At 47.0% G+C, this 24,656-nt stretch overlaps 1 protein-coding gene across 1 annotated transcript in view; it reads right to left on the bottom strand.

Annotated features, from left to right (window-relative positions):
• LOC119965058 (dedicator of cytokinesis protein 2-like) overlaps positions 1–24,656 on the bottom strand; it is a 759,716-nt gene that overhangs the window by 106,073 nt on the left and 628,987 nt on the right. Inside the window, exons 36-39 of the mRNA XM_038795299.1 lie at positions 13,976–14,016; positions 5,722–5,812; positions 3,077–3,196; positions 1,496–1,585 (exon numbers count right to left, since the gene is read on the bottom strand). Coding sequence (XP_038651227.1) covers positions 1,496–1,585; positions 3,077–3,196; positions 5,722–5,812; positions 13,976–14,016 — 342 coding nt within the window. The remainder of the gene's footprint in view (positions 1–1,495; positions 1,586–3,076; positions 3,197–5,721; positions 5,813–13,975; positions 14,017–24,656) is intronic.

The raw sequence follows: 24,656 nt of genomic DNA, 5'->3' as shown, positions 1-24,656 counted from the left end.
GTTTCGAGGCTGGATGAGTCTTTGTCAAAGCTTTGACAAAGAGTCATCCAGACTCAAAAGGCTAGCTCCATTCTCTTTCCACATTATTAGACTGGTTTCAGATGATGTAATGTTAGGATGCTTTAAGATGGTTCGCTAGTCATAGCATTCCAGCATTCTTTATCACTTCAGTTTGCATTATTATGCATTAATATGAGAGAAAGAGCCTGCAGGGTTTTGTCTCTGTTCCAAGACAACACATACCAGCAAGAGATAAGTCATGTAGTTACTGTACTATGCAAAAAAGCTCGTAGCACGGAGACAAAAGTAGAATAGATTATAAGATGGGTAAACACCTAACAATGCAGGATAAGTGTTCTTTTAAACTACAAGCAGATGTAGCTTAAGGTAGCACAATAGTACAAGGATAAAACGTATTTCTTCTATTAGCCAGATTAACATCTCATGGGCAGACAGACGCCCACAGCCACACTGGCGGCCTAGAGAGCAAGCACTTTCATGTCCAGAACACCAGGTTGTATTATTTGTATGTCATCTTGTGATTTAATATAACACTGTGGAACAGTTATATAAAGTTTAATACTGTTATTAATCAACGTAATAAACCATGTCATGAGTGAAACTAGTTGTGTGTAGAATCATAAACTGAGTTATAGTGACCGAACGAACAAACCTTTACTGCAATGATGATCATTAAAAAATCTGCCATCGTTACAATATTCAACAGGAAAACCTGCAAGCCCTAGAGCTTCCTCCATGCCCCTGAAATCACGATTTTGCCAATGTCAATTTACACCCAAGGACCACCCCAATTTCATCAGAACATGCTCAAACTCAGAATGTGCATGATTAGCATCAGTCAGCTGGTCTTATTTCTTCTTCATTTATTCTCGGGATGTGGGGCACCACTGGCAAGGCTTGCATTAATCACCCTTGAGAAGCTGCTGGATCATCTAATTTGTTCTGAACCGCGAAAGCCCCTGGGGTTTCTCACAGTCCCATTGGGTAGCAGGTTCCAAGATTTTCACCCAGCGATGATGTATATGTCCAGGTCAGGATTGTGTGGGCAACTTGGAGGGAATCTTGAAGCTGAAATGTTCTCATATACCTACAGCCATTAACTCCTAGTGAAGTTCATGGCTGTAGGAGCAGACAGGGTTCCTGTAGAAGCCATAGCAAGTTGTTACACTGCAGTTTCTTTTGATTCCCTCAAGAAATGACCGAGAACTAAAACATCAGCCAGCAGTTAAGGAACCAGTTAGGGTTAGCAAAGAAGGTGAGAAAATATATGCTTCCCAATGTATAACTGGTGCCTGGCTTTAGCACTCTGCAAGCTATCTCAGGTTAAGCCAAAACCCTTGGGGAAAGGCTTACACCCGGTATTTGTTCTTTGGGTTAATGAGCCAGCAGAGAAACATCAAACCTTGGATCTTTTAAAGATGTTTTCGGAACGGACCACTTGATCATTCGCCCTTTGGAATACCAAGGCACTTACCAAGTTCTGGCTGAGCAGCTCGTAGTCAAAGATTTCCTTTTCAAACTGATCTGCCAGCTCTTTGCAGAGGTTCAGGGCTTCCTCCCACATCTAGAAGAGAAGCAGCACCCATCAGTAAGCAGCCACTGCACTATGCCATCTGAAAGTTTGGCCATTTAGATGGGGTGGGAGAGGTGGAGGTGGTGGGTTGAAAGAATGGTGAGATTGTGTGCTCAGACAATCCCGTCACTTCGGGATTACAGGGAAATTAACATCCCCCTACCAAAGCCCCCCACCCACGCTTTCTGATAAAGAATGGTCATCAGGAGTGCTATTTAATCCTGAATATCCTCAGCTGGTACGGGAATTAAAACCCACTGTTGGCCTTGTTCTGCATCACAACCAGCTGTCTAGCCAACTGAACTATACCGACCCCTGATCTCAACCTTGCCCCTCACCTGAGGTGTGGTGATCCTCAGGTTAAATAATCACCAGTCAACTCGCCCCTTCAAATGGGAAAGCAGCCTATGGTCACCTGGGTCTATGGCAATTTTACTTACTATTTTACCCTGGACCTCATGATACATTTGACCCAGCTTTAAAAAGGCTGGTTGTTGTTTTATCCTGAAATGTCACCAACAGCAAGTGGAGGGGTGGGGGTTTGGCAATCCAGGCCATGCTTGGGAGGGAGGTGAAGCCAGGAAGTTGAGGCTGTGATCAGATGGAGTGCTGGAAAGCATTGAAGGTTCATGGAGATGAGTGAGGGGGTGGGGGGGATTGCAGTTTGGGAGAAAGTGAGTTCCTTCCATATCTCACAAGGAAACCTTCTGCCAATCTCTCAAACTCAGCTCCTCCAGCCATCCCACTCTCTTCCTCAGTTTCTAAAACGTGAGCACATAACCTAGGTTAACGCTACAGTCCAGTGTTAAGGGATCATTACACTGACAGACGTACAGACTTTCAGATAAGATGTTAAAACAAGGTGCTGCCAATTCTCTAGGGTGGACATAAAAGGTTCAATGGCACTATTCAAAGACCAGGGGAGTTCTACCCCGTATCCTGGCCAATATTTATCACTCAACTAATATGAAAAACAGATTGCCTGACCATTATCTTATTACAGTCTGTGAGATCTTGCTGTGTGCAATTTAGCTGGCATATTTACTGTATTAGAACAGTAATTACACTTGACAAATATTTAATTGACTGTACAGTTTATTGGAAGGCTGTTAGATTGTGAATGGTACGATGCAAATACAGGTTCTTTACTTATTGCTTTAAATAAAACCCTGATTTATACATTGTAATGTATGACATTTGACCTGTTATTTGTCTATCCAATACAGTATATGGAATTTCTTGTTTTCTTTCAGTGGGTTTATTACCTACAAGAAAGGGTTCTTGCTCAGCTGAACATGTTCGATTATCGCATGCTTCATATTCAAGGTCATGCTTCTCGGGGACAGAATTACTTTGTACTTAGCACAAAGAAGAAATATCTGGTGAGAGCACTAATTGGAACACCCCTGCTGGTTGGCACGTGTTGGGTCCAAAATTATATCATCCCTGCTGGAAGTTCAATCTTATCCATTTGGCACTTACCTTCCCCTTGTCAAAGTAATGAATAATGGTTTTGTACAGGTTTTCTTTCAGTTGCCGCTGTGTTTGGGAATCGTGAAAGTCTATTGGCATAACGTGCGAGGTACATTGCTCATCCGACCACTAAAGTAAATAAATAAAACCGTGTCAGTCCACACATGAATAATGATTCCATAACCTGCAAAAGATTTATTTTCAGGGCAACATTCCTTTTATCTCTCTCTTTTGTTTCAACTTTCTTGAATTCCCCACAGCTGCATCAAGATGTGCAAGAGAGACCCAAGAATACTCCATCCATTTTCCTCTCCCCAGCTCCTCGTTCCGCAGTCTATGGTTCTGCATTACACTCCCCATTGCTGTCACATTTAATGATTACAGTGAACCAGTACTCTAGATGATTGGAGCAATTGGCAGTCATACCCTCTTTCCCCTCACAGATGGCTTATTGGGAAGCATTCACTAGAGTCACAGACATAGGGCGCGATTCTCCGCTGCTCACGACGGGTCGGAGAATAGCGGGAGGGTGTCCCCGACATTTTTCACGGCGAACAGCAATTCTCCCCAGGCCAATGGGCCGAGTTCCCAGGCCTTTACGGCCGTTTTTACGGCAGCAAACACACCTGCTTGCTGCCGTCGTAAAAACAGCCGCAACATGCCCGTTCTGGGCATCCAGGGCCCCCCAAGGGGACGCACTCTTTCTCCCTCCGCCGCCCCGCAGGATCAGTCCGCGGGGCGGCCGAGGGAGATGACGGCCCCGCGCATGCGCAGGTTGGAGCCGTCCAATCCGCGCATGCGCGGCTGACGTCATCGTGCGCATCAGCCGGCATGACGCTTGGCGCGTGGACTTAGCGACGGTCGCTAAGCCCGCGATGCCGTGCTTCACGGGGCCCCGCTGCTAGCCCCGCTCGGGGGGGGGGGAGAATTGGGTCCTGGGAGGGGGCGCGGAGGCTGCCGTGAAACACGGCCAGTTTCACGGCAGCCTTTACGACTTGCCGCATTTGCGGAGAATCGCACCCATAGTGTACCCAATCATTTTTTCCCAATTAAGGGGTAATTTAGCATGGCCAATTCACCTACCCCGCACATCTTTGGGTTGTGGGAGTGAGACCCATGCTGACACGGGGAGAATATGCAAACTCCACACGGACAGTGAATCAGGGCTGGGATCGAACCCGGGTCTTCAACACCGTAAGCAGCATGAATGTCCCTTTCAAAAGCCCAATTCAGGAAGCATCCACAGCATTTTAAGGAAGTGAATTCTACATTCCTGCCACCCTTTGTGTGAAAAGGACCTTTCTGAAAGTATGATGAAATGGACTTAACTGAATTTTATGAAAGTCCCAAGGGGTGAGCCACTGAACAAGTTTGGATTAAACCATGACAGCACTGGCAAAAAGGTCACTGTTGAAAGATAAATTCTAAACCAATATTGGGAAAGTCTTCACAGAAAGAATGACCTAGACATGAAATGAACTTCTGAGTTTTTTGAAAATTAGGGCAAGGCCATTAATCACAGATTGTCACAGAATCCATACAGTGCAAAAGGGGGAATGGCCCATTGAGTCTGCACCCTCTGAAAGAGTACCCCACTCCCCCTCCTATCCCACTATGGCCCTGTTAAGTCGTACATTCAGAAAAGTCTTTTTCATACAAAAGGTGGCAAAAATATGGAACTCACTTCCTTAAAATGCTCCAGCTGTTGGATTAATTGAAACTTTGGACACTGAGGTTGTAATAATTTTCTTAGACAAGATTCCCAAGAGTTATGGAACAAAGTCAGAAAACAAAATGGGGTTCTGTAATTGACTTTGTGCCATTGTGTGGAGTCTAAAACCTCTTCTACCCAACCATGCCTGCTCAAAGTGGGTGAGGACAGGAATTGGGTTTGATCTTCATGTCCACTCACAGACGTGACTTTCTTGCACTCACTGTCTGTTAATTAATTCGCAGGACAAGGCAGACATTTACTGTCCATCCCTCTTGACCCTTGTAGTGCATCATCTTGATCCTTGAGCTTTCTCCTTCAACCACTGCCGCCCAAGTGGTGATGACGCTCCCACAGTGCTTCAGATACAGTTATAGGAGATTGCCCAATTTCAGATGAAGGAGTAACAATGCATGAGCAAATCCTGCTGATAAATTGCAAGAGTAACTTGGAGGTGATGATGTTTATTTATCTGTCCTCCTAATTTAATCATTTTTAGCCCTGGTATTATTCCGATAAATCCATACTGCACCTTTTCCCACATCCCTTCTGATGTCCAGAACATAATGCAGTTGCTTCACATATGTTTTAAACAGAGCTCTGTACATTGTCACATGTCTTCCACCTCAATTTATGCCACACTCTATTAGACGTTTTAATCATCTTTTAACTTGTATCTTTTGTAATTTCTTTTACTTGGACCCCTAAATCTCCCTGTTCATCTGCAGCTTGCAGCTTCGTACCATCGAGAAAATACGTTGGTCTTACTTGGATACAAAGTGGTTTACCTCATACTTTCACCACATCAAACTCCACTTGCCACAGGTTTTGCATGACAATTCATCAAAGGGTTCATTTGGATGGGAATAGTTAAAACACTGGCTCCTTTCCCGCCTCTACACTCAGCACTGTGCGGTTTTACATTAAACGAAAAGCTCCTAACCTTCAGCAACTTAGCATGCAGGAGGAGTGTGTAGGCAGCTTCAGTATAGTTTTCACAGTCCAGGTGCAGATCTCGAAGCTTATACAGATATCTGCAGAGCACAAACAAAACAGTGAGAAAAAGTGAAGATTACTGTTATTGCCCTATAATTACTGAGCTGTAATTAACTCGAGAAAAAATTATTAAATTATATGATTTTGGCTAGTTGCGGTGATGGGTATTGTCAAAATAACATCTATTAGTGCACACAATAGTTCCCAAGGGATGATGTTTGGTTACAAGGCTTTGTAGAGCAGGCTGCTAAAGACTGGAAATTACTGCCAGTGATGTTATTGTGTGAAGGTATGACATGCTGATTTCAAGGCCCCCTTCCCCTCCATTTATTGTAAATGGGTTATTGCCTCCATTAAAATGACAGAGAGGGGAGTTTAATCTGATTGCAATCATCAGTCAGTGTAATTTTCAGTAATGTCTTTGCTTACTCTGGCACCCCGTTGTGCTCTGTGACACCTTGTAGCATATATTTCTGCAGCAAGTTTCTTTCAGCTAATATCTCCTCTGCTCCTAGATTCTTATCTCCTTATCAATGTACATCTCTCCTTTATTTCCCCGCTCCAATCTCATCCTTTCCTTCAGCTCTCCTATCACTGTCCCCACTTCCCAGTACCCCCCAACTTTTTTTTTGAGCTTCTTTAATTTCGTAGTTGGAAGATAGTGGACAGAAAGTAGGGGTTCAAAGGGGTTGAGGGGATATGACAAGGGTCAAATGCGAAATGCTGTGGAATCAGAAATGCTCAGCAGGTTGCTAGGCCGCGTCAGTGGAGACAGAAACAAGAGTTTACATTTCAGATCGATGTCCGTTCATCAGAATTCCTGACATTCTGATAAAAAGCCATTGACCTGAAACGTTAACTCGGTGTCACTCTCTACAGATGCTGCTGGCCAGGTGGGCATTTACAGCATTTCCTGTTTCATATTGAATATCAATGACATGGATAAAGGAACAGAAACTGGTGTATCCAAGTTTGCAAATAATGCTGTTAGATGACAAGTATTTCTCCTCACCTTCTTCTTCACAATCAGTAAGAATAAACACCAACACCTCCCCCACGATAGTCCTCAATACCGGGGCCACACAAGGCTGCGTACTTAGGCCCCTACTATACTCCCTGTACACACACGACTGCGTGGCAAAATTTGGTTCCAACTCCATCTACAAGTTTGTGGACGACACGACCATAGTGGATCGGATCTCGAATAACGACGAGTCAGAATACAGGAGGGAGATAGAGAACCTAGTGGAGTGGTGCAAAGACAACAGAATATCCCTCAATGCCAGCAAAGCTAAAGAACATTGACTTCAGGAAGCAAAGCACTATACACAGCCCTGTCTGCATCAACAGGGCCGAGGTGGAGATGGTTAACAGCTTCAAATTCCTAGAGATGCACATCACCAAAAATCTCTCTTGTTCCACCCACGTCGACGCTACCACCAAGAAAGCACAACAGCGCCTATACTTCCTCAGGAAACTAAGGAAATTCGGCATGTCCACACTGACTCTTACCAACGTTTACAGATGCACCATAGAAAGCATCCCATTTGGCTGCATCACAACCTGGTATGGCAACTGCTCGGCGCAAGACCCCAAGAAACTTCAGAGAGTCGTGAACACAGCCAAGTCTATCACATGAACTTGCCTCCCATCCATTGACTCTATCTACATCCCCCGTTGCCTGGGGAAAGTGGGCAGCATAATCAAAGACCCTTCCCACCCGGCTTACTCACTCTGCCAACTTCTTCCATCGGGCAGGAGATACAGAACTCTGAGAACACGCACAAATAGATTCAAAAACAGCTTCTTCCCCGCGGTTACCAGACTCCTAAATGACCTTCTTATGGACTGACCTGATTAATACTGCACTCCTGTATGCTTCACCCGATGCTGATGTCTATGTATTTACATCGTGTACCTTGTGTTGCCCTATTATGTATTTTCTTTTTATTTGTACTGAATGATCTGTTTGAGCTACTCACAGAAAAATACTTTTCACTGTACCTTGGTACACATGACAATAAACAAATCCAGTCCTATCCACTGAGCTCCGCTCTCTATGTTCCCTTTCTGAATTCCTCTTCCCTTTTATGCCCTTAAACCACCTGTCTTTCCATTCCCTCTCACCTTCTCTTTTATAATCTCACAAATTTATGTCCTCTTATCTTGACCCCCACCCCCTTTTATGTATCTCTCTTGGCTCCCCCTCAATCACATCAATTCTCCAAGCTTCATATAATTTACTCCAGACCAAGTGTCCATCTTCTAGTTCCTTTCACCTTTTATGGTCTCTTCCTTACCTTGCTCCTTCCCGTAACTCCACTTACCCACTTTTCTATATTCCTTGATGTCCTGAGCCACAAACATCAATCAAGCTCAGTCTTGAAAGCACCAATCACTCTTGCATTTGTTGGAGAAGAAGACAATTACACTTGCCCGCTATCCTTTGTATGAGCAGTTGCTGCCTGATTTTGCCCCTAGGTAGCTTGACCATGTAAGCTTGTGCGCACTTATATTGGATTCCCCACCAGAGGAAATAGCCTCTCTGTATCTACCCCACCAATCAGGTCACCCCTCAACTGTGTAAACTCGAGGGATTTCAAGTCAACCTGTCTTCATTTTTCACTTCAGAAACAAACTCCTGAAACCTTGGTAAAATTCTCAGAAAACTGTGAATTAGCCCCTCCCAAGGCCCTTGAGGTCATCCTTGAGGCCGTGTGCCCAAAATAAAGAGGAAGAGGAAACAAAATAAGATTCAATAATTGGGAATAGGAAATTTTGGATCCACAGCTCAGTCAGAAACTGTAACAAGAAAGGAAAGATTGGCTCCTTCTGTTTGAGATACTGGTAGATCAATGTATATCCAGCATTTTCTGATTATTAGCCAAACATTGCCTTTTCTACTTTACTTCCAATAACGTTTCATCAATTTTGTGAAGAATTGGAAATTTCAAACAATCATCAATTTAATGCATTATTGAACTCCTTCCAGGGAGATCTCCCTGCAAATTTGATATTCTCTGGAACACCATCACTTGCTTTTCTATCATATCTTATTAAAGCACTTCACAGCCAATGTAGTGCAGCTGCTGTTGCAGTGTACAATGTGTTGTAGTACACGACAAACTCCCATGATCGATTTGATGATGACTGGAAAATCTATTTTTGTGATGTTGGTCGAAGGATAAGTGTTGCTCAGTTCACCGGGAAACTAGAGTTCTCCTAATTTTCTTCAAATAGTGTCATGGAATATTTCACATCCCTCTGAAAAGACAGAAGATAGTGATATGGGATCATATGCAAAATTAGCCGGGTTTGCTAGAACTTGCTCCTTTGCCTCTTGATCTCATCTGAAACGTAGTATCTGTGAAATAAATATTGTCCTGGAGCATTGGCCGCCACTATGTGCTCAAATCTCTGGTGTGGGACTTAGAAGCCAGAGTGTCCTGGCTGCCATACCAGAATCCTCGAATTGACAGATTGGTAGCTGAAGATTCATAGTGCAGAGTTATCTAAAGTGTTGGGGCTCTTTATACAGCTCAGTTGAGTTCAGCATGGGTCTGAGCTTTACTACACAATTTGTTCATGGAAAGCCGGGGGGGGACGGATGGCAGGGCTGCCAGAATTAATGTGCATTTTTATAAAGGTAATTTTCTCATGGTTCCTTCCTCCTTTTCTGAAATTGTGGACTTTTACCGTGGTACTTGGTCTATTGATCTCTGCCGCTTCACCCAATTACCCTTCTTTGTGTGGATTCCTAGACAAGGCTGTTGGGTCATAGAGTGCATCACAGTGCTTTTGGATCCTTCCCTCCTCTGCCATATTATAGAAGAGGTCACTGTGATCCAGACCAGAAACCACCCAGGATGATTTTTCACCTCTGGAAGCTCTGATCCTGGTTTATCCCAGATGCAGGCTCACATGAGGGTGGGAGCCTTGTGCCTGCAACTGCCCCCCACCCTCCCCACACACACACACCGAGATCTACAGGCTTTGAAACCACTGATGCACAAGCAGTTGGGTGACTGCAAGAGTTTCGTGAAGCAAAATAAATGGAAGGAAACACATGCAGTAAAGCACAGGCTCTGACAGGAATAGATGACGAATTAGTGAGAGATTTCACTTTCTTATGTTTAATACGTAGGATTGATTACAAGGCAGTAATCTAATTGAAAGGCTCCAATTACATTAGAAAGCATGGCCGTGGAAGTCCAATATGTTCCACCTGAGCACTGGAATTAGATTATTGTCTTTGAGCAGCAATCTCATTGTTATATAATATACATGCTTTCAGTTTTATGTGGGAGTTTAATTTTGGTTTGGGATGGAACAGACAATAATTGTCAGCTTAATCACCCCAACCCACCTGTGTCACTAAAAGGTACGAGTGCAGCTTGGAGATAGGGGCACAGATACTGAAGGTCTGATCAAGAAATAGTTTGCAAATGAGCACTGGGGAGCAGGAAATGGTCCTCCAGTCCAGCCAGTCTTTCCCTTCGGGTATCAAAATATCTACACCCTCAATGTCAGTCCAAGTTCCAGTGTAATGAAAACGGCTGGGATTGATGCCAGTTGAAAGCACAGAGAAGGTTAACAACAGAGATCGACAGTTTTTTTTGTGCCAATTTTACTCTCCTTCCTCTTCAGGACATGTTGTTTGAGGCTGCAGGCCATGGATTTGAACCCAGTTGCAGAGACTTGAGTACCTCATCCAGGCTGAGAGTTCTGGGCTGTGCTGAGGTTATTTTCTCTGGAACAGAAGAGACTTTGGGGATCATTATTGAGATGTATAAAACTATGAGGGGCATTGATAGAGTAGACAGAAAGAACCCTTTCCCCTTGGTGGCAGGGTCAATGAGGCAATGCTGAGGAAACGTTGCAGTTTCAGAGATTGCTGCCTTTCAGATGGAACTTTTATTCGAGGCCCTATCTGCTTTTCAGGCCAATAGTAAAGGTCCCCAGATGTGTTTGAAGAACAAGGGGGTTCTCCTAGTATCCATTTATACATTTTATAGAGTTATAGACGATTACAGCACAGAAAAGGCCCTTCAACCCATAACTCTGGGCCGGTCAAAAACAACCATCTAATTATTCGAATCCCATTTTCCAACACTTGGCCCGAATCTTGTATGCCCTGGCATCGCAAGTGCACATCTAAATACTTCTTGAATGTTATGAGGGTCTCTGCCTCCATCATCCCTTCAGGCAGTGAATTCCAGATTCCCACCACCCTCTGGGTGAAAAAGATTTTCCTCCCATCCGCTCTAAACCTCCTGCCCCATACCTTAAATCTACAGGAGGCCATTCAGCCCATCGAGTTTGCACCGATTTTCAGAAAGAGCACCCCACTCAGGCCCACTTCCCCCACCCTATCCTTGTAGCCTCACCCAACCTATATTTCTTTGGACACTGAGGGGCAATTTTAGCCAATACACCTAACCTGCACATATTTGGAATGTGGGAAGAAACCAGAGCACCTGGAGGAAACCCACGCAGACATGGGGCAAATGTGAAAATTCCACACAGTTACCCAAGGCCGGGATTGAACCCGGGTCCTTGGTGCTGTGGGTCAGCAGTGCTAACCACTATGATGGCTATGGGGTGCCCATTCATGGTCCAGCATCAGATGTGCATTGCTGCATAGTAGATCCTTGGAGGACAGGAACATTGGGCCAATTTTAAAAATACATGTAGAATGTGCAGATTTGTGTGAATGAAACTTCTCTCATTTTATGGCACCTAGCCTCAGGTAAGCACAGGTCACTGACAGCCGAAGCCTAGCAAACCTTCCTTAACTCTGCACTACCAATGTGCCTCAACCCTCTACCCCCAACCCAAAATCTGTACCAATAGTTCTCAATACTGCACCATTAGGACTATTCCCTTCTCCCATTTCTCACACTAGCCTCTCTGTAGTCTCCCTGTGTCAGATTGTCAGTGGTGTTGGATAAATTGATGCTGTAGGTCAGGGCCCACTCAAGCAGGATTGGGGCTGACCAACCCATTTCAGATAGGACCATCAGCCAGCAGTCAAAAGACAAATTTATCCCAATCCTTCACCTGAATTCCAACACAGGCTTATGGAGGTGAACGAGAAGTGTTGAGGGGATTATTCCTCTCTTCCATCCCTAAAAAGGATTTGGAGAGAAATCTTGATTCTTTGTTCTGTAAACTAAATATTAGGCCAGACCGTTTCTTTACCTACAAGACCATACTCAGTCTTAGAAAGGATAATTATATTGCAGATGTTCTTGTTCGGTCAACACCAACTGAGGTTCAACTGTTATAATCTTTATTGTCAAAAGTAGGCTTACATTAACACTGCAATGAAGTTACTGTGAAAAGCCCCTAGTCGCCACATTCCGGCACCTGTTCGGGGACACAGAGGGAGAATTCAGAATGCCCAAATTACCTAACAGCACGTGTTTTGGGACTTGTGGGAGGAAACTGGAGCACCCGGAAGAAACCCACGCAGACACAGGGAGAATGTGCAGACTCCACACAGACAGTGATCCAAGCCGGGAATCAAACCTGGGACCCTGGAGCTGTGAAGCAACAGTGCTACCCACTGTGCTACAGTGCTGGCCTCTCTAATGAGAAGACAAACAGCTAGATAGTGCATCAAACTAGTGAAAGTGTCAAAATCCCTCAGAAAAGGTTGTAGAAGAACCATACTCATTCGCGCTACTGCTGGAAAGGTCATTGGTAATTGTCCATCCCTCATTGCCATAGGTAGATGGTGATGGGCTATCCTCTTGTACATCTCCTGTTCTTGTGGAACCTACATTGCCATTTGATAGAATTGAGTCACTTGTTCATTCCAGACGACAGCTAAGAGTCAACCATGTGGTGTGGGACTGGAGTCACATATGAGATTAGGGGCAGCACGGTAGCATTGTGGATAGCACAATCGCTTCACAGTTCCAGGGTCCCAGGTTCAATTCTGGCTTGGGTCACTGTCTGTGCGGAGTCTGCACATCCTCCCCGTGTGTGCGTGGGTTTCCTCCGGGTGCTCCGGTTTCCTCCCACAGTCCAAAGATGTGCAGGTTAGGTGGATTGGCCATGATAAATTGCCCTTAGTGTCCAAAATTGCCCTTAGTGTTGGGTGGGGTTACTGGGTTATGGGGATAGGGTGGAGGTGTTAACCTTGGGTAGGGTGCTCTTTCCAGGAGCCGGTGCAGACTCGATGGGCCGAATGGCCTCCTTCTGCACTGTAAATTCTATGTATGTATGGGATCAGGTCAGTTAAGATTGAGGATTTTCCTTCTTAAAGGACCTTACTGAATCAGTTGGAGTTTTTACACCAATCAGCAGCTTCAGGGTACTTTTACTGATCCCAGCTTTGTATTTCCAACTTTTTCTTTAAGTCGAATTCAAATTCTCAAACTGCCTTGGGATTTGAATCACCTTCTTTGGATTGTTAGTTCAGGCCTCTGATTATTAATCCAGGAACATCGCTATAGCCATAACTGCACAAACAGTTGAGAGTATTTGTTTACAATCTTCTTTTTTACAATGGGCATCCTTGACCTTAGCATGTATTCCTCCACGTATGTCACACCCTCTCATCAATCCCTACACCAAACTGACATTCTGTCGAGCTTTAACATGGATTCTGTGATGAGTTGGAATGACATAAACCTCTTTTATGGTATCATGATGGGGTTTGAGCTTGATTGCGATGTTACATAGCTACTCGATTGGTATTGGTCGGAGGGCACAGTGACCACACAGTGACAAATAATCAATTGTGTGGAATTATTTTGAACGCTCTACTTTTCGTGACCTTAATCACATGAACAGAGAACATTGGACCCCATAAACCTCTACATGCTGAACAAAGCTGTCTTCAGATCCGGAATCTTGCTGGCTTCAGGGAAAGACTAGAGACACAAAGGGGTACTAATGAGCCAAACTGTGTTCCGTTAAAGTTCATCTTTACCTTAGCTCCGGTGTGCACCCTCTTAATTGCTGCATTATTTATTGAATTCCAAATTCGAACTTCAAAATAAGTCACAAACTCCATATTACTACTTGTCCGCAAATATAACCTCTTTTTTTGCAGTTCAGAAAACCCCAATAAAGAGATTATGGGAATCAGGTGCCACCGCACTGCATCAAATGAAATATGGATCTGCAATGCTAAGCTTGTAAAGAAGACAGATTGCATAGTCATGACTGAACATTATTATTTACCATACCTTATGTACATCTCTTCCCGGTTAATATCCTTGTAGAAATTCTGTGGCAGAAGCAATAACATGTGGTTATTTAAACAACACACACAAATTTGAATAGCTTTAAAATCTTGTGTGAGGGTTCAGCCACAAGGCTGGGGCAGACAGTAGAGGCCTGTGCTTGAAGTAGGTCTGAAAAGAGAGAAAGCAGGTTAATGTTTTGCGTTTTGTCCTTTACTCAGAAGCTGCAGCCAAGCAGACGATCACTTCTGACTGTTCCTCACATGTGGGGAAAGATGCCTAAGCACTTTAGTTAAGTTGGATATGGTGGAGAGGAATGGAGGAGCACGAGCAGTGAAGGCTGAAGAGAAAATGGAAAGGTGTCCGGATGGAAGGGAAAAAAAATCATGGATGAGAAAATGGGTTTGAAGGAGAGTGGTGGAGCATGATGGCTGGTGTCAATGAAAGAAATTTACTGAAAGAATTTTCCAGGAACAGGGGTACAGTCACTTAGGACATAGAACATACAGTGCAGAAGGAAGCCATTCGGCCCATCAAGTCTGCACCGACCCACTTATGCCCTCACTTCCACCTATTCCCCGAACCCAATAACCCCTCCTAACCTTTTTGGACACTAAGGGCAATTTAGCACGGCCAATCCACCTAACCTGCACATCTTTGGACTGTGGGAGGAAACCAGAGCACCCGGAGGAAACCCACGCAGACATGGGGAAAACATGCAGGCTCCTCACAGTGACCTAGCCGGTCACTGGGAGCCTGGAGCTGTGAAGCAACTGTGCTAACCACTATGCTACCGTGCTGCCCTATGATAGCTTTTATATTGAACAAAATTAAAGATTTATTTACAGTACTTAATTGGATTCGACACTTACTCCTATATAATAAACAGTTCAGAATAAACATACAATCTACACTCCTCTACTATTGTCTACACAAATACAATAACTATGATCGGTTCCCACTCACACTCTATCCTACAGTCTGTCTTCTAGCTTTCTCCTCAACCTCTCACCCACAGGCTTAGCATCGATGCCTTACATATTTCTACATCTAGCTCCCTCTAGTGGTTGGTTTGGACATAACATTAACTCTTACAGTTCTGTACAATGTGGACATCAAAAAGCAAAGTCAAGGAATTTGAAGTCCATTTGAAGAACTTGGAAAGGAATGGTCTGGTGAAGGATATGCGACTCAATTGTAATGAAGGCACGATACTTGACGTTCTAACGGAGCTGTAATTTGTGGAGCCAAGAAAGCATTAGGAGTCGTCGTGGTTGAAGGCAACCAAGATGTGGGCTAGGATTCCAGCAGCACTGGAGAGACAGACATATGGGAGTGAACCAAATGAAGGAAGGGAACAACAGGGAAAAATTAGGAGTCAACTGTGTTGACACAAATTCACAAAGGCAGCTGATGAGTTTAATATTTAATAGCCTTTAGATGAGTTGGAAAGAAGTGAGAAATTCCTAGAATGGGATCAATTCATCCCTGAATTCCTTGCATTATTTAGATACTTTATGAGTTGAGAAATGCTCTGTCTTTGGACTATTTGTAGGTGGTAGCAGAGATTGCCTGCAAAATATGGCACTGCATCTTAAATTCTCTCAGGTGTACAAGATCCCATTTCACCATTTGAAGAAGAGCAGGGGAGTTCTCCCCAGCATCTAGGCCAATATTTATCCCTCATCCAACATCACTAAAAAACTGATTATCTGGTCATTATCTCATGCTGTTCATGGGAGCTTGCTGTATGCAAACTAGCTGCCAAATTACAAAGCATTATAATTTTGCATGCAAATTTTGCCGAGAATTAAATCAAAGCAATAAAAAGTAATTGAAGTGCAGTGGAGCAGCAAGATATTTCTCCATGGGCTAACTGTGAGTGTTGAAACTATATCCATGGCAGACGTGTTCAAACACAATCCACAAGATTATTCCTTACTTCGTAATAAGGGGCTCAAAACTAATATTGATGAACTGAAGCATTGGGGCCATCAGGATGGGACGTGGGAAACTGTTGAACAGGGGGACGGAGAGAAGAAATAATGCGGCAGGTCATGGAGAGGTGACGTCAAGTTTGGGTTTCAAATTTGTCAATCTCAAGAAGAAACATGGAATTTAAATGCTGGATGAGAATACAAGCTGAGATGTGAAATGGATTCAGGCTATGGCATGTCCATTATGATAAAAGTCTCAAGGACAGAGGGCGGAATTCTTCGCTCCCGGGAGGGCCGTCGTGAACTCGGCCGAGTTTCACGAGGGCCTCGGAGGCCGCTCCGCGCCCCTTATTCTCCCCACCCGGCGGGGCAAGGAGCGGCGCTCCGTAAATCTCGGCCGCGGGGGCGTCGCACCGAGAATGACATGGCCGGCGCGCCTAATGACGTCAGCCGCGTATGCGCAGGTTGGCCGGTTCCAACCCGCGCATGCACGGCTGACGTCATGACGCTGACGGCACGAACCCGCGCATGCGCGGTGGCCGTCTTTCCCCTCAGCCGCCCCGCAAGACCTGCCGGCTTGATCTTGCGGGGCGGCGGAGGGGAAATAATGCGTCCAATTTGAACGCCGGCCCGACGATCGGTGGGCACCGATCGCGGGCCTGTACCCTCCCGAGCACAGTCGTGGTGCTCTTTCCTTTCTAGACCACCTACAAGCCCCAAACGGGCTTCTCACTCCCATTTCACGACGGCAGCGACCAGGTGTGGTTGCCGCCGTCGTGAAGCGGCCGCAAACGGCAGGCCGCTCGGCCCATCCGGGCCAGAGAATCACCGTTCGCCGTGGGGGGGTGGGGGTGGGGTAAAATCGCGGGGGGGGATCACAAGGGGATCACAAGGGGGATGTGAATTTTGTCGGGGGGCCCTCCCGCGATTCTCCCACGCCGCATGGGGAGCGGAGAATCGCGCCCAGAGATTTCGCCCACTATTTTGGTATCAGAAAAAGATACATTGGTGTCCTTCTGAATTGGGGTGTTAAGGTATATCTTTAACTCGAGGTGACTTTTCATCACGATTTCCATTTCAATTCTCTTCCCATACCTCATGGTGCACTAAGGCAGACTTTTGTCTGTTCTCATAGCTAGTGATTCACAGAACAGAGGCGGCATTCTCCCCTACCCGGCGTGATGGAGGGTCCCGGAGTAGGGGAGTGGCGCCAACCACTCAGGGGTCGGGCCTCCCCAAAGGTGGGGGATTCTCCCCACCTTTGGGGGCCAGCCCCGCGCCAGAGCGGTTGGCACCAGAAGACTGGCGCAAAACACCGGCGCCCCCGGCAGCGGGGCTGGCCGAAAGGCTTTCGCCGGTTGGCGAAAGGCTGGCCGCTGACGTCACTGCCGGCACATGCGCGATGTGGGGTTCTCTTCCGCTTCCGCCATGGCGGAGGCCGTGGCGGACGCGGAGGAAAATAGTGCACCCAGGGCACTGGCCCGGAGTCTGAGCGGGGGGCCCCGATCGTGGGCCAGGTCACCGTGGGGGCACCCCCCGGGGTTCGATCTCCCACCGCCCCCCCCAGGACCCCGGGGCTGCTCGCGCCGCTGATCCCTCCGTTCCAGAGGTGGTTTAAACCTCGGCGGCGGGAGAGGCCTCCCAGCGGCGGGACTTCGGCCCATCCGGGCCGGAGAATCACCGCAGGGGCCTTTCCGATCGGAGTGGCGAGATTCCTGCCGCTGCCACTTCCCGGGTGGCGGAGAACCTCTGCCACGTCGGGGGCGGGATTTTCGGCGGCCCCAGGCGATTCTCCGACCCTGCTGGGGGTCGGAGAATTTCGCCCCAGGTCGCTAGTCTGTCACCAGAGGCTCATAGCTTAAGAGGCGCCACTCCACATCAAGCATAGCTGGCCAGGGGCCTCTTCTGCTCTTACCATCAGCCACTGGCTTGGTGGAAGGATTTTGCAGGTTAACACTCAACCAGTTTTGCTGTGTTACGAACGCACCATCCTTAGCCATCAAGTCCTGGGTGGGACTCAAACCCGGAGCTCCTGGCTCAGAGGCAAGGACCCTATCCACTGTGCCACAAGACCTTCCTCATCATGATTTAGGGATAATCATGAGGGCAGGCAGAGCAAGGCACAGTGAAAGAGGGAGTCAATTTATTTTATATGCTCCTCTTGAGGCCAGTGTCTCAATAGCTTTAAATGGAGGTCAGGAATATCTTTGGGCCTCTATTCATTGGCTGAGATAACAACTGTGGAGTGGAGGAGCTCATGAGAAATCTATCCACCGAGAGCAGGCTGCGCATTCACCATCTGGAGAATAGGTAATGAAGAAAAATACCATGTATTTATCCAGTCATCCAAAAGACAAAACCTCCAACGATGACCAGGCCCACGATCAGGGGCTACCGATCGGCAGGCACGTGCGATCTGTGGGGGGGCCTTCCTTCTTCCGTGCCGGCCAGCTGTGTAGGTCCGCTATGGTGCCCGGTGCTGGCGGGGAAGGGGCCACCGCGCACATGCGCGGACCTACGCCCGGCAGGTATCGGCAGCCAGAGCTGCGTGGAGCATTCCAGAGCCTTGCTGGCCCCCTGTGGACCATGGAATCGCTGGGCCAAGAGGTCCGTTGACGCCGGCATGAAACACTCCATTGTTTAGGCCGGCATCAACACTTAGCCGCCGTTTTGAAGATGCCCGGCCCTGATCTCTGCTGTCAATTGCACAATGCGCATTTACACAAGCTTAATAGATTTCAGGTGCTTGCAGTTCAGTTATTGAAACTTTCAAGGGTCTGGATGATTAACCCTTTAATTGCCCGAAAGTCAAAGGAGATTTTTTTAACATAGTGGAACGCTGTGAATGAATGACTATTTTTTAAAGCTTTTTTTAATACATCATATTGTTGCTATCGGGTTCATTGTTTCGATGCAGAATACACTGGGTCAATATGCATGTATGTGCACACCTTGGCATAGAGGGAATGAGGGGCAATATGGGTTGTCTGGGGGGCATAACTTGCCATTAAAGCATGAGGTGCTATTGGGGTTGCTTGGGTGGGGCTCACCTTGGCATGGAGGGACCATTGGGGGTGGGTAAGAGGCATGAGGTTGCATGGATGAGGCATGAAGAGTGTGCTGGGGGAAGGGTGGCGAGGGAGTGTGGGGCTGAGGGCTGGATGACTTTTCGGTTTTTATTTTAACTGGGATGATTTTCCCCAGCACTGAGGCAGGCCTTTTCAGCAGCCTGCTTCAGAAGATGGCAGCCGCCGTGGCTGCCTCCAAACTTTCTCCCGGCTTGGCTGGCCTGACTCCGGCCCCCACTTGTCCCCCCTAATGGTGAAAATCCCATCCTTGCTTCCGAGGAGAGTGGGCCATTTCAGGAATTTTCCTGACTCCTGCAACTTGCCTCGAGGATATAAATCCAGGCCCCAGTGTCAGCTTTGCGTGCTTAAATTTTGGGAGTGGAGTGCTCACTCGGATTAGGTTTCCTATCACCTTCATGGCAGTCAGAAATGAATTTCCCCATCTTTTGTCCCCTGCTGAATTGGCCTTAAGTCTTTTTTTTTTTAAATCAGTTTTTTTCTGCCACTCCCAGCATGATGACGACAGGGAGAGTACATTTGCCTGTCACAATGGGACTGGGGCAGACTTTCGAACATGCAGCACGCAGGCTCCCGGGTCAAAGCTGGCAGTGCCAAGGCCGAGGTAAAACCTTGTCTAAATTCTTCTTTCTCATTTTTGTGTTGGTAGGTGTTCTCTGCTGTTGGTAGGTCAGTTAACTTGTCAGTAGGAATCCCTGGATTGGAACAGGAACTTGGACACTGGCCTGATTTTTTTTTTTTTACATAGAATTTACAGTGCAGAAGGAGGCCATTCGGCGCATCGAGTCTGCACCGGCTCCCGGAAAGAGCACCCTACCCAAGGTTAACACCTCCACCCTATCCCCATAACCCAGCAACCCCACCCACACTAAGGGCAATTTTGGACACTAAGGGGAATTTATCACGGCCAATCCACCTAACCTGCACATCTTTGGACTGTGGGAGGAAACCGGAGCACCCGGAGGAAACCCACGCACACACGGGGAGGATGTGCAGACTCTGCACAGAAAGTGACCCAAGCCGGAATCGAACCTGGGACCTTGGAACTGTGAAGCGATTGTGCTATCCACAATGCTACCGTGCTGCCCCTATTCTTTCAACCCAAATGTATTTCCCCTTAGGAAAACTGTCAAGACTTTGGAGGGATGAAACCTGGGGTGGGGGATGGTGGGGGGGATTGCAGTGGGGAGCCGTGTAGGTCAAAGTCTGAGAAGTGGGTAGGGAAGTGTAGGGGGGTTCGAGAGTAGGTAGTCCTGGAAAACCTGAGGAGCGAGAGGGGAGTGGGGATTTGTGCCAATACCGACAGGGTGTTCAGCTTGGTTCACCCCCAACTCTATTTCCCTGAACCCCAAAACTCTCAGTAACCCTCAGGGCTTGCACAAAACCATCTCCTCCTCAGAGGTTCTGCCAGAAATGTCCCTGGACCTCTGCCTAGCCATATTCCTTGGGCTCGGGTCTGCGAGGGCCACCATTGAACCTGACTTTGGAGTGAACTCCTAACCCCCCCGACCCCAGATCAAACCTCAGAGACACCACCGACCCGGATACCCCACCAAACCCCACATGGAGTCAAACTGTCCTCATCCCAAGCATGCACCTGTCGAAACTGGGAGGGGAGTGCTGTCAGACTGTACCAGGCTCTACTGGCTAGCATCTGCCAATCACACTGTGCCAGCTCTGGACTCCGCAGTGTGCAAGGGCAGGCACCAACCATAACCAGCCACAGGAGGAAAGAAATGTGGGACAAATAGCATCCCAGGAATCCCAGAAGCAAATTTTGGGACAGTTCCTGAGAATCCAGGACAATAGTTAATAGGAAGTTTAATCGAGGCAGCCAAAATTAGGCACGGTTTCAATAAAGTCAATAGGGCAAAACCGTTCCACTGGCAGGAGCCCAATAGCAAGAGGACACAAATGTAAGGTAATTGTGAAAAGAACCAAAGGGAAGGCGAGGAGAAAATGATTAATGCAACAAGTTGCTATGATCTGGAATACACTGCCTGAAAGGGTTGTGAAGCCAACACAATATGTCCAAAATGGGAATTTATAGCTGGAAAAGAAAAAAAATGACAGTGCTATGGAGTGGAGTGCAACTGGTTGGATAAGTCTTTCGCGACAGTCTGAATGGCCATTTCCGGTGCTATAGGATTCGCTAATTCTGTGGCAGCAGATGAGAATGATGACTAAACCTGTGGGTGTCCGCGCTCAGTGTGGTCAGAAACAATCACCTTCACTCACTAATCTATGGAAGAAGCTCTAATTGCAGAGCTTTGTATCATGTTTAAACCTATTGGTGGGGAGGGAGGGGGAGGGGGTTAAATTTGACAGTCCCCCAGAACAAGTATGGGGATTGCAATGTCAAATTAACGCCTCGCTTGTTGCTTTTGTTGCAGGCAGCAAGCCAACTTCTTACTGCCTGCTGATTTGCATGCTGGCTGTGTGTACAGCATGCACTATCTGTGCTGCTGACTGGCTGCACGCCTCTGCTGGAGGCTGGGGTTCACGAGGAGCTGGCACTACTTAAAGCCAGCCTGCATCTTGTAAAGAATTGGTATATTCCGGCTGGAGCAGGGTTTATACAAGGGGGTTTGAGCAGGGGGAAGAGTGAATGACACAGGGGACGAGAGCGTGCTCCAAGGTTCTCTGACGCTGCACTGTTTTGCAAGTCGCTGCTTATTTCCTGAGGAGAGGCGGTATCTGGAGCTTCTTTCCTTAATATAGGCTCAGTCACATAATCCAGAGAACCCAGGCATAGGTCGGGATTTTCCATTCCTGTCTGCAGCAGGTATTGTCGGGGGCGGGACGGAAAATTTGATGGACCAGCCAAAGGTCCGTTGACTTTGGGCGGGGATTTACGCTGAACCGGAATATCCCTGACATAGACTTGCTTTTCCTCCTTCCATCCGTGTCCCCCCGCCCCCCAACTTGGTGATAACTGATTCTGACGTATTTTTAGGAATAATGCCCTAAACCTTTCCCCATAACAGCTGTTCTCACTCTTACGACAGCGTGCACTTCATTATGACAGGATTGTAACGTCAATGCTTTGGTAGAGGAGGGGTAGAGAAGGAGAGATGTGATCAATCCACAAGGGCACTCCAGACAAACTTTGCGAAGTCAGTGGGAGCAGATATCCAATGTTTTTAATTCCAGGTGTTCAGCCAGTAAGACCCGGAGGTGCAGCCATAAAAAGTTCAATGATCTCACGTGAGTTGTCAAGGTCAGCGGATACATCTTCAAATGCCACATCCAACTAACAGCACCATTAGGCTAACACACTGCTTAATGTACCACACTCCTATCACTCACCTAACAATAATCTCAAATCAATCTCGACTCACACCTAAAATTCATAATTTCACTTCACCTTCACACACTTAATACTGCTCCAAGCCTCATACCCACATCCCACAGCTTGCAAACCCTGCCAGCTATTCAACTATGAAAGCCACATCAGTCAAGCATATGGAACCACACTCACTTCACACATTTTCCTCTCTATTGAAGGACAAGATGGATCACAAGTGGAGGCAAAAGAACTAACCAGCAGACACCACAGCACCTGCATGCCCCCCTGTAACTCCGCCCCACCTTCACAAGGAGGAAGTGGTGCTGGATGAACACTATTCGAGTGACCATGGTTTAAGCTGTGACTAGCAACGGGGCTGAAACCATCAAGCATGACAGTCCCCTCATATTTAATCCTCCTTCTCACACCCTAATACCCCTTCATTCCACAATCGCATCTGATTTACCAGCTCCAGGTGGTTTTATGCATCCTTTGTGATCCACCCTCCCATCACCACAACCCTATCCTTGTAGCTTTGTCTTTGCAGATACACAAACCTGGCTGGGCAGTCATGGAAGAGTGAAGAAGATATGCAATTACCTGTTCCCATACGTGCTGCCAACAGCTCAGATACTAACAGTGTGTGCACGTCAGCGGAGAGCATGGTGGCAGGATCTGCATGTGGTGAGACACCAGGCAAAGTTTGGCTGCAGGCAGGGCAGGAGACAAACCCTAGCTACACCCGAGTTCTTGAAGGAGGGTCTTTTGGTTTTTTTAAAATTCCAATTAGGGGGCAATTTAGTGTGGCTAATCCACCTACCTTGCACATCGTTTGGGTTGTGGGGGTGAGACCCACGCAGACACGACAAGAATGTGCAAACTCTCACGGGCAGTGACCTGGGGCCGGGATCAAATCCGGGTCCTCGGCACTGTGAGGCAGCAACGCTAACCACCGTGCCGCCCTACACCTAAGTTCTGCAGCAGAGGATTCAGATGAGGACTTTCATAGGATGAGCTACAATAACAAACCTGAAACTACCTACCCTTCTGCTGAATGTGTATTCAGCAAGTGAGTGTTTCAGATTTGGCATTAGCTAGTGTTGACATCAAATCAGCATACTCACTGAACCTCCTACACTGCATTTTTCCAGAAACTCAATGTGCATGCTTATGTCCTCACCAAAATGGCATCTCGTGCATCCCAACCAGAACTGTGTGTGTGTATATATGTGTGTGTGTGTGTGTGTATATATATATATATATATATATATAGAACATAGAACAGTACAGCACAGAACAGGCCCTTCGGCCCTCGATGTTGTGCCGAGCAATGATCACCCTACTTAAACCCATATACCCGTAACCCAACAATCCCCCCATTAACCTTACACTACGGGCAATTTAGCATGGCCAATCCACCTAACCCGCACATCTTTGGACTGTGGGAGGAAACCGGAGCACCCGGAGGAAACCCACGCACACACAGGGAGGACGTGCAGACTCCACACAGACAGTGACCCAGCCGGGAATCGAACCTGGGACCCTGGAGCTGTGAAGCATTGATGCTAACCACCATGCTACCGTGAGGTGTGTGTGTGTGTGTGTGTGTGTGTGCGTGCGTGCGTGCGTGCGTGCGTGTGCGTGTGTGTGTGTGTAGTGACTGCCATTTGTAGCCAAAACGGCGGACTAAGGAGCTGAAGTTTGCAGCCATTATTTATAGAATGACCAATTCCCATGTTTGTACTATAGCAGCAAACAGTGCGACGGAAGGATTAACCTCATCAACCCAGAGCTTTGCTCTGTTCGTCCCAGCACACACCATGGCCCATTTTTGTTTCATAAATTTAGAGTACCTAATTCATTTTTTCCAATTAAGGGGCAATTTAGCATGGCCAATCCACCTACCCTGCACATAGAATCATAGAATTTACAGTGCAGAAGGAGGCCATTCAGCCCATCGAGTCTGCACCGGCTCTTGGAAAGAGCACCCTACCCAAAGTCAACAACTCCACCCCATCCCCATAACCCAGTAACCCCACCCAACACTAAGGGCAATTTTGGACACTAAGGGCAATTTATCATGGCCAATCCACCTAACCTGCACATCTTTGGACTGTGGGAGGAAACCGGAGCACCCGGAGGAAACCCACGCACACACGGGGAGGATGTGCAGACTCCGCACGGACAATGACCCAGAGCACACCATTTCTCATTGACCCATCACCCCTGTGCTCGCTGACCTACAATACCGACTTGAAGACATGCCACAATTTAAAAATTCTCATCTTTGTTTTCAAATCTTTCCATCGCCCCACTCTTCATTTCACTGCAATTTCCTCCAGCCTCATAACTCAGCTGGGTATTCCTGCGCC

The sequence above is a fragment of the Scyliorhinus canicula genome, chromosome 4 (assembly GCF_902713615.1).
Source record: "Scyliorhinus canicula chromosome 4, sScyCan1.1, whole genome shotgun sequence".
NCBI lineage: Eukaryota > Metazoa > Chordata > Chondrichthyes > Carcharhiniformes > Scyliorhinidae > Scyliorhinus > Scyliorhinus canicula.
This window is presented reverse-complemented; position numbering and strand designations above follow the sequence as displayed.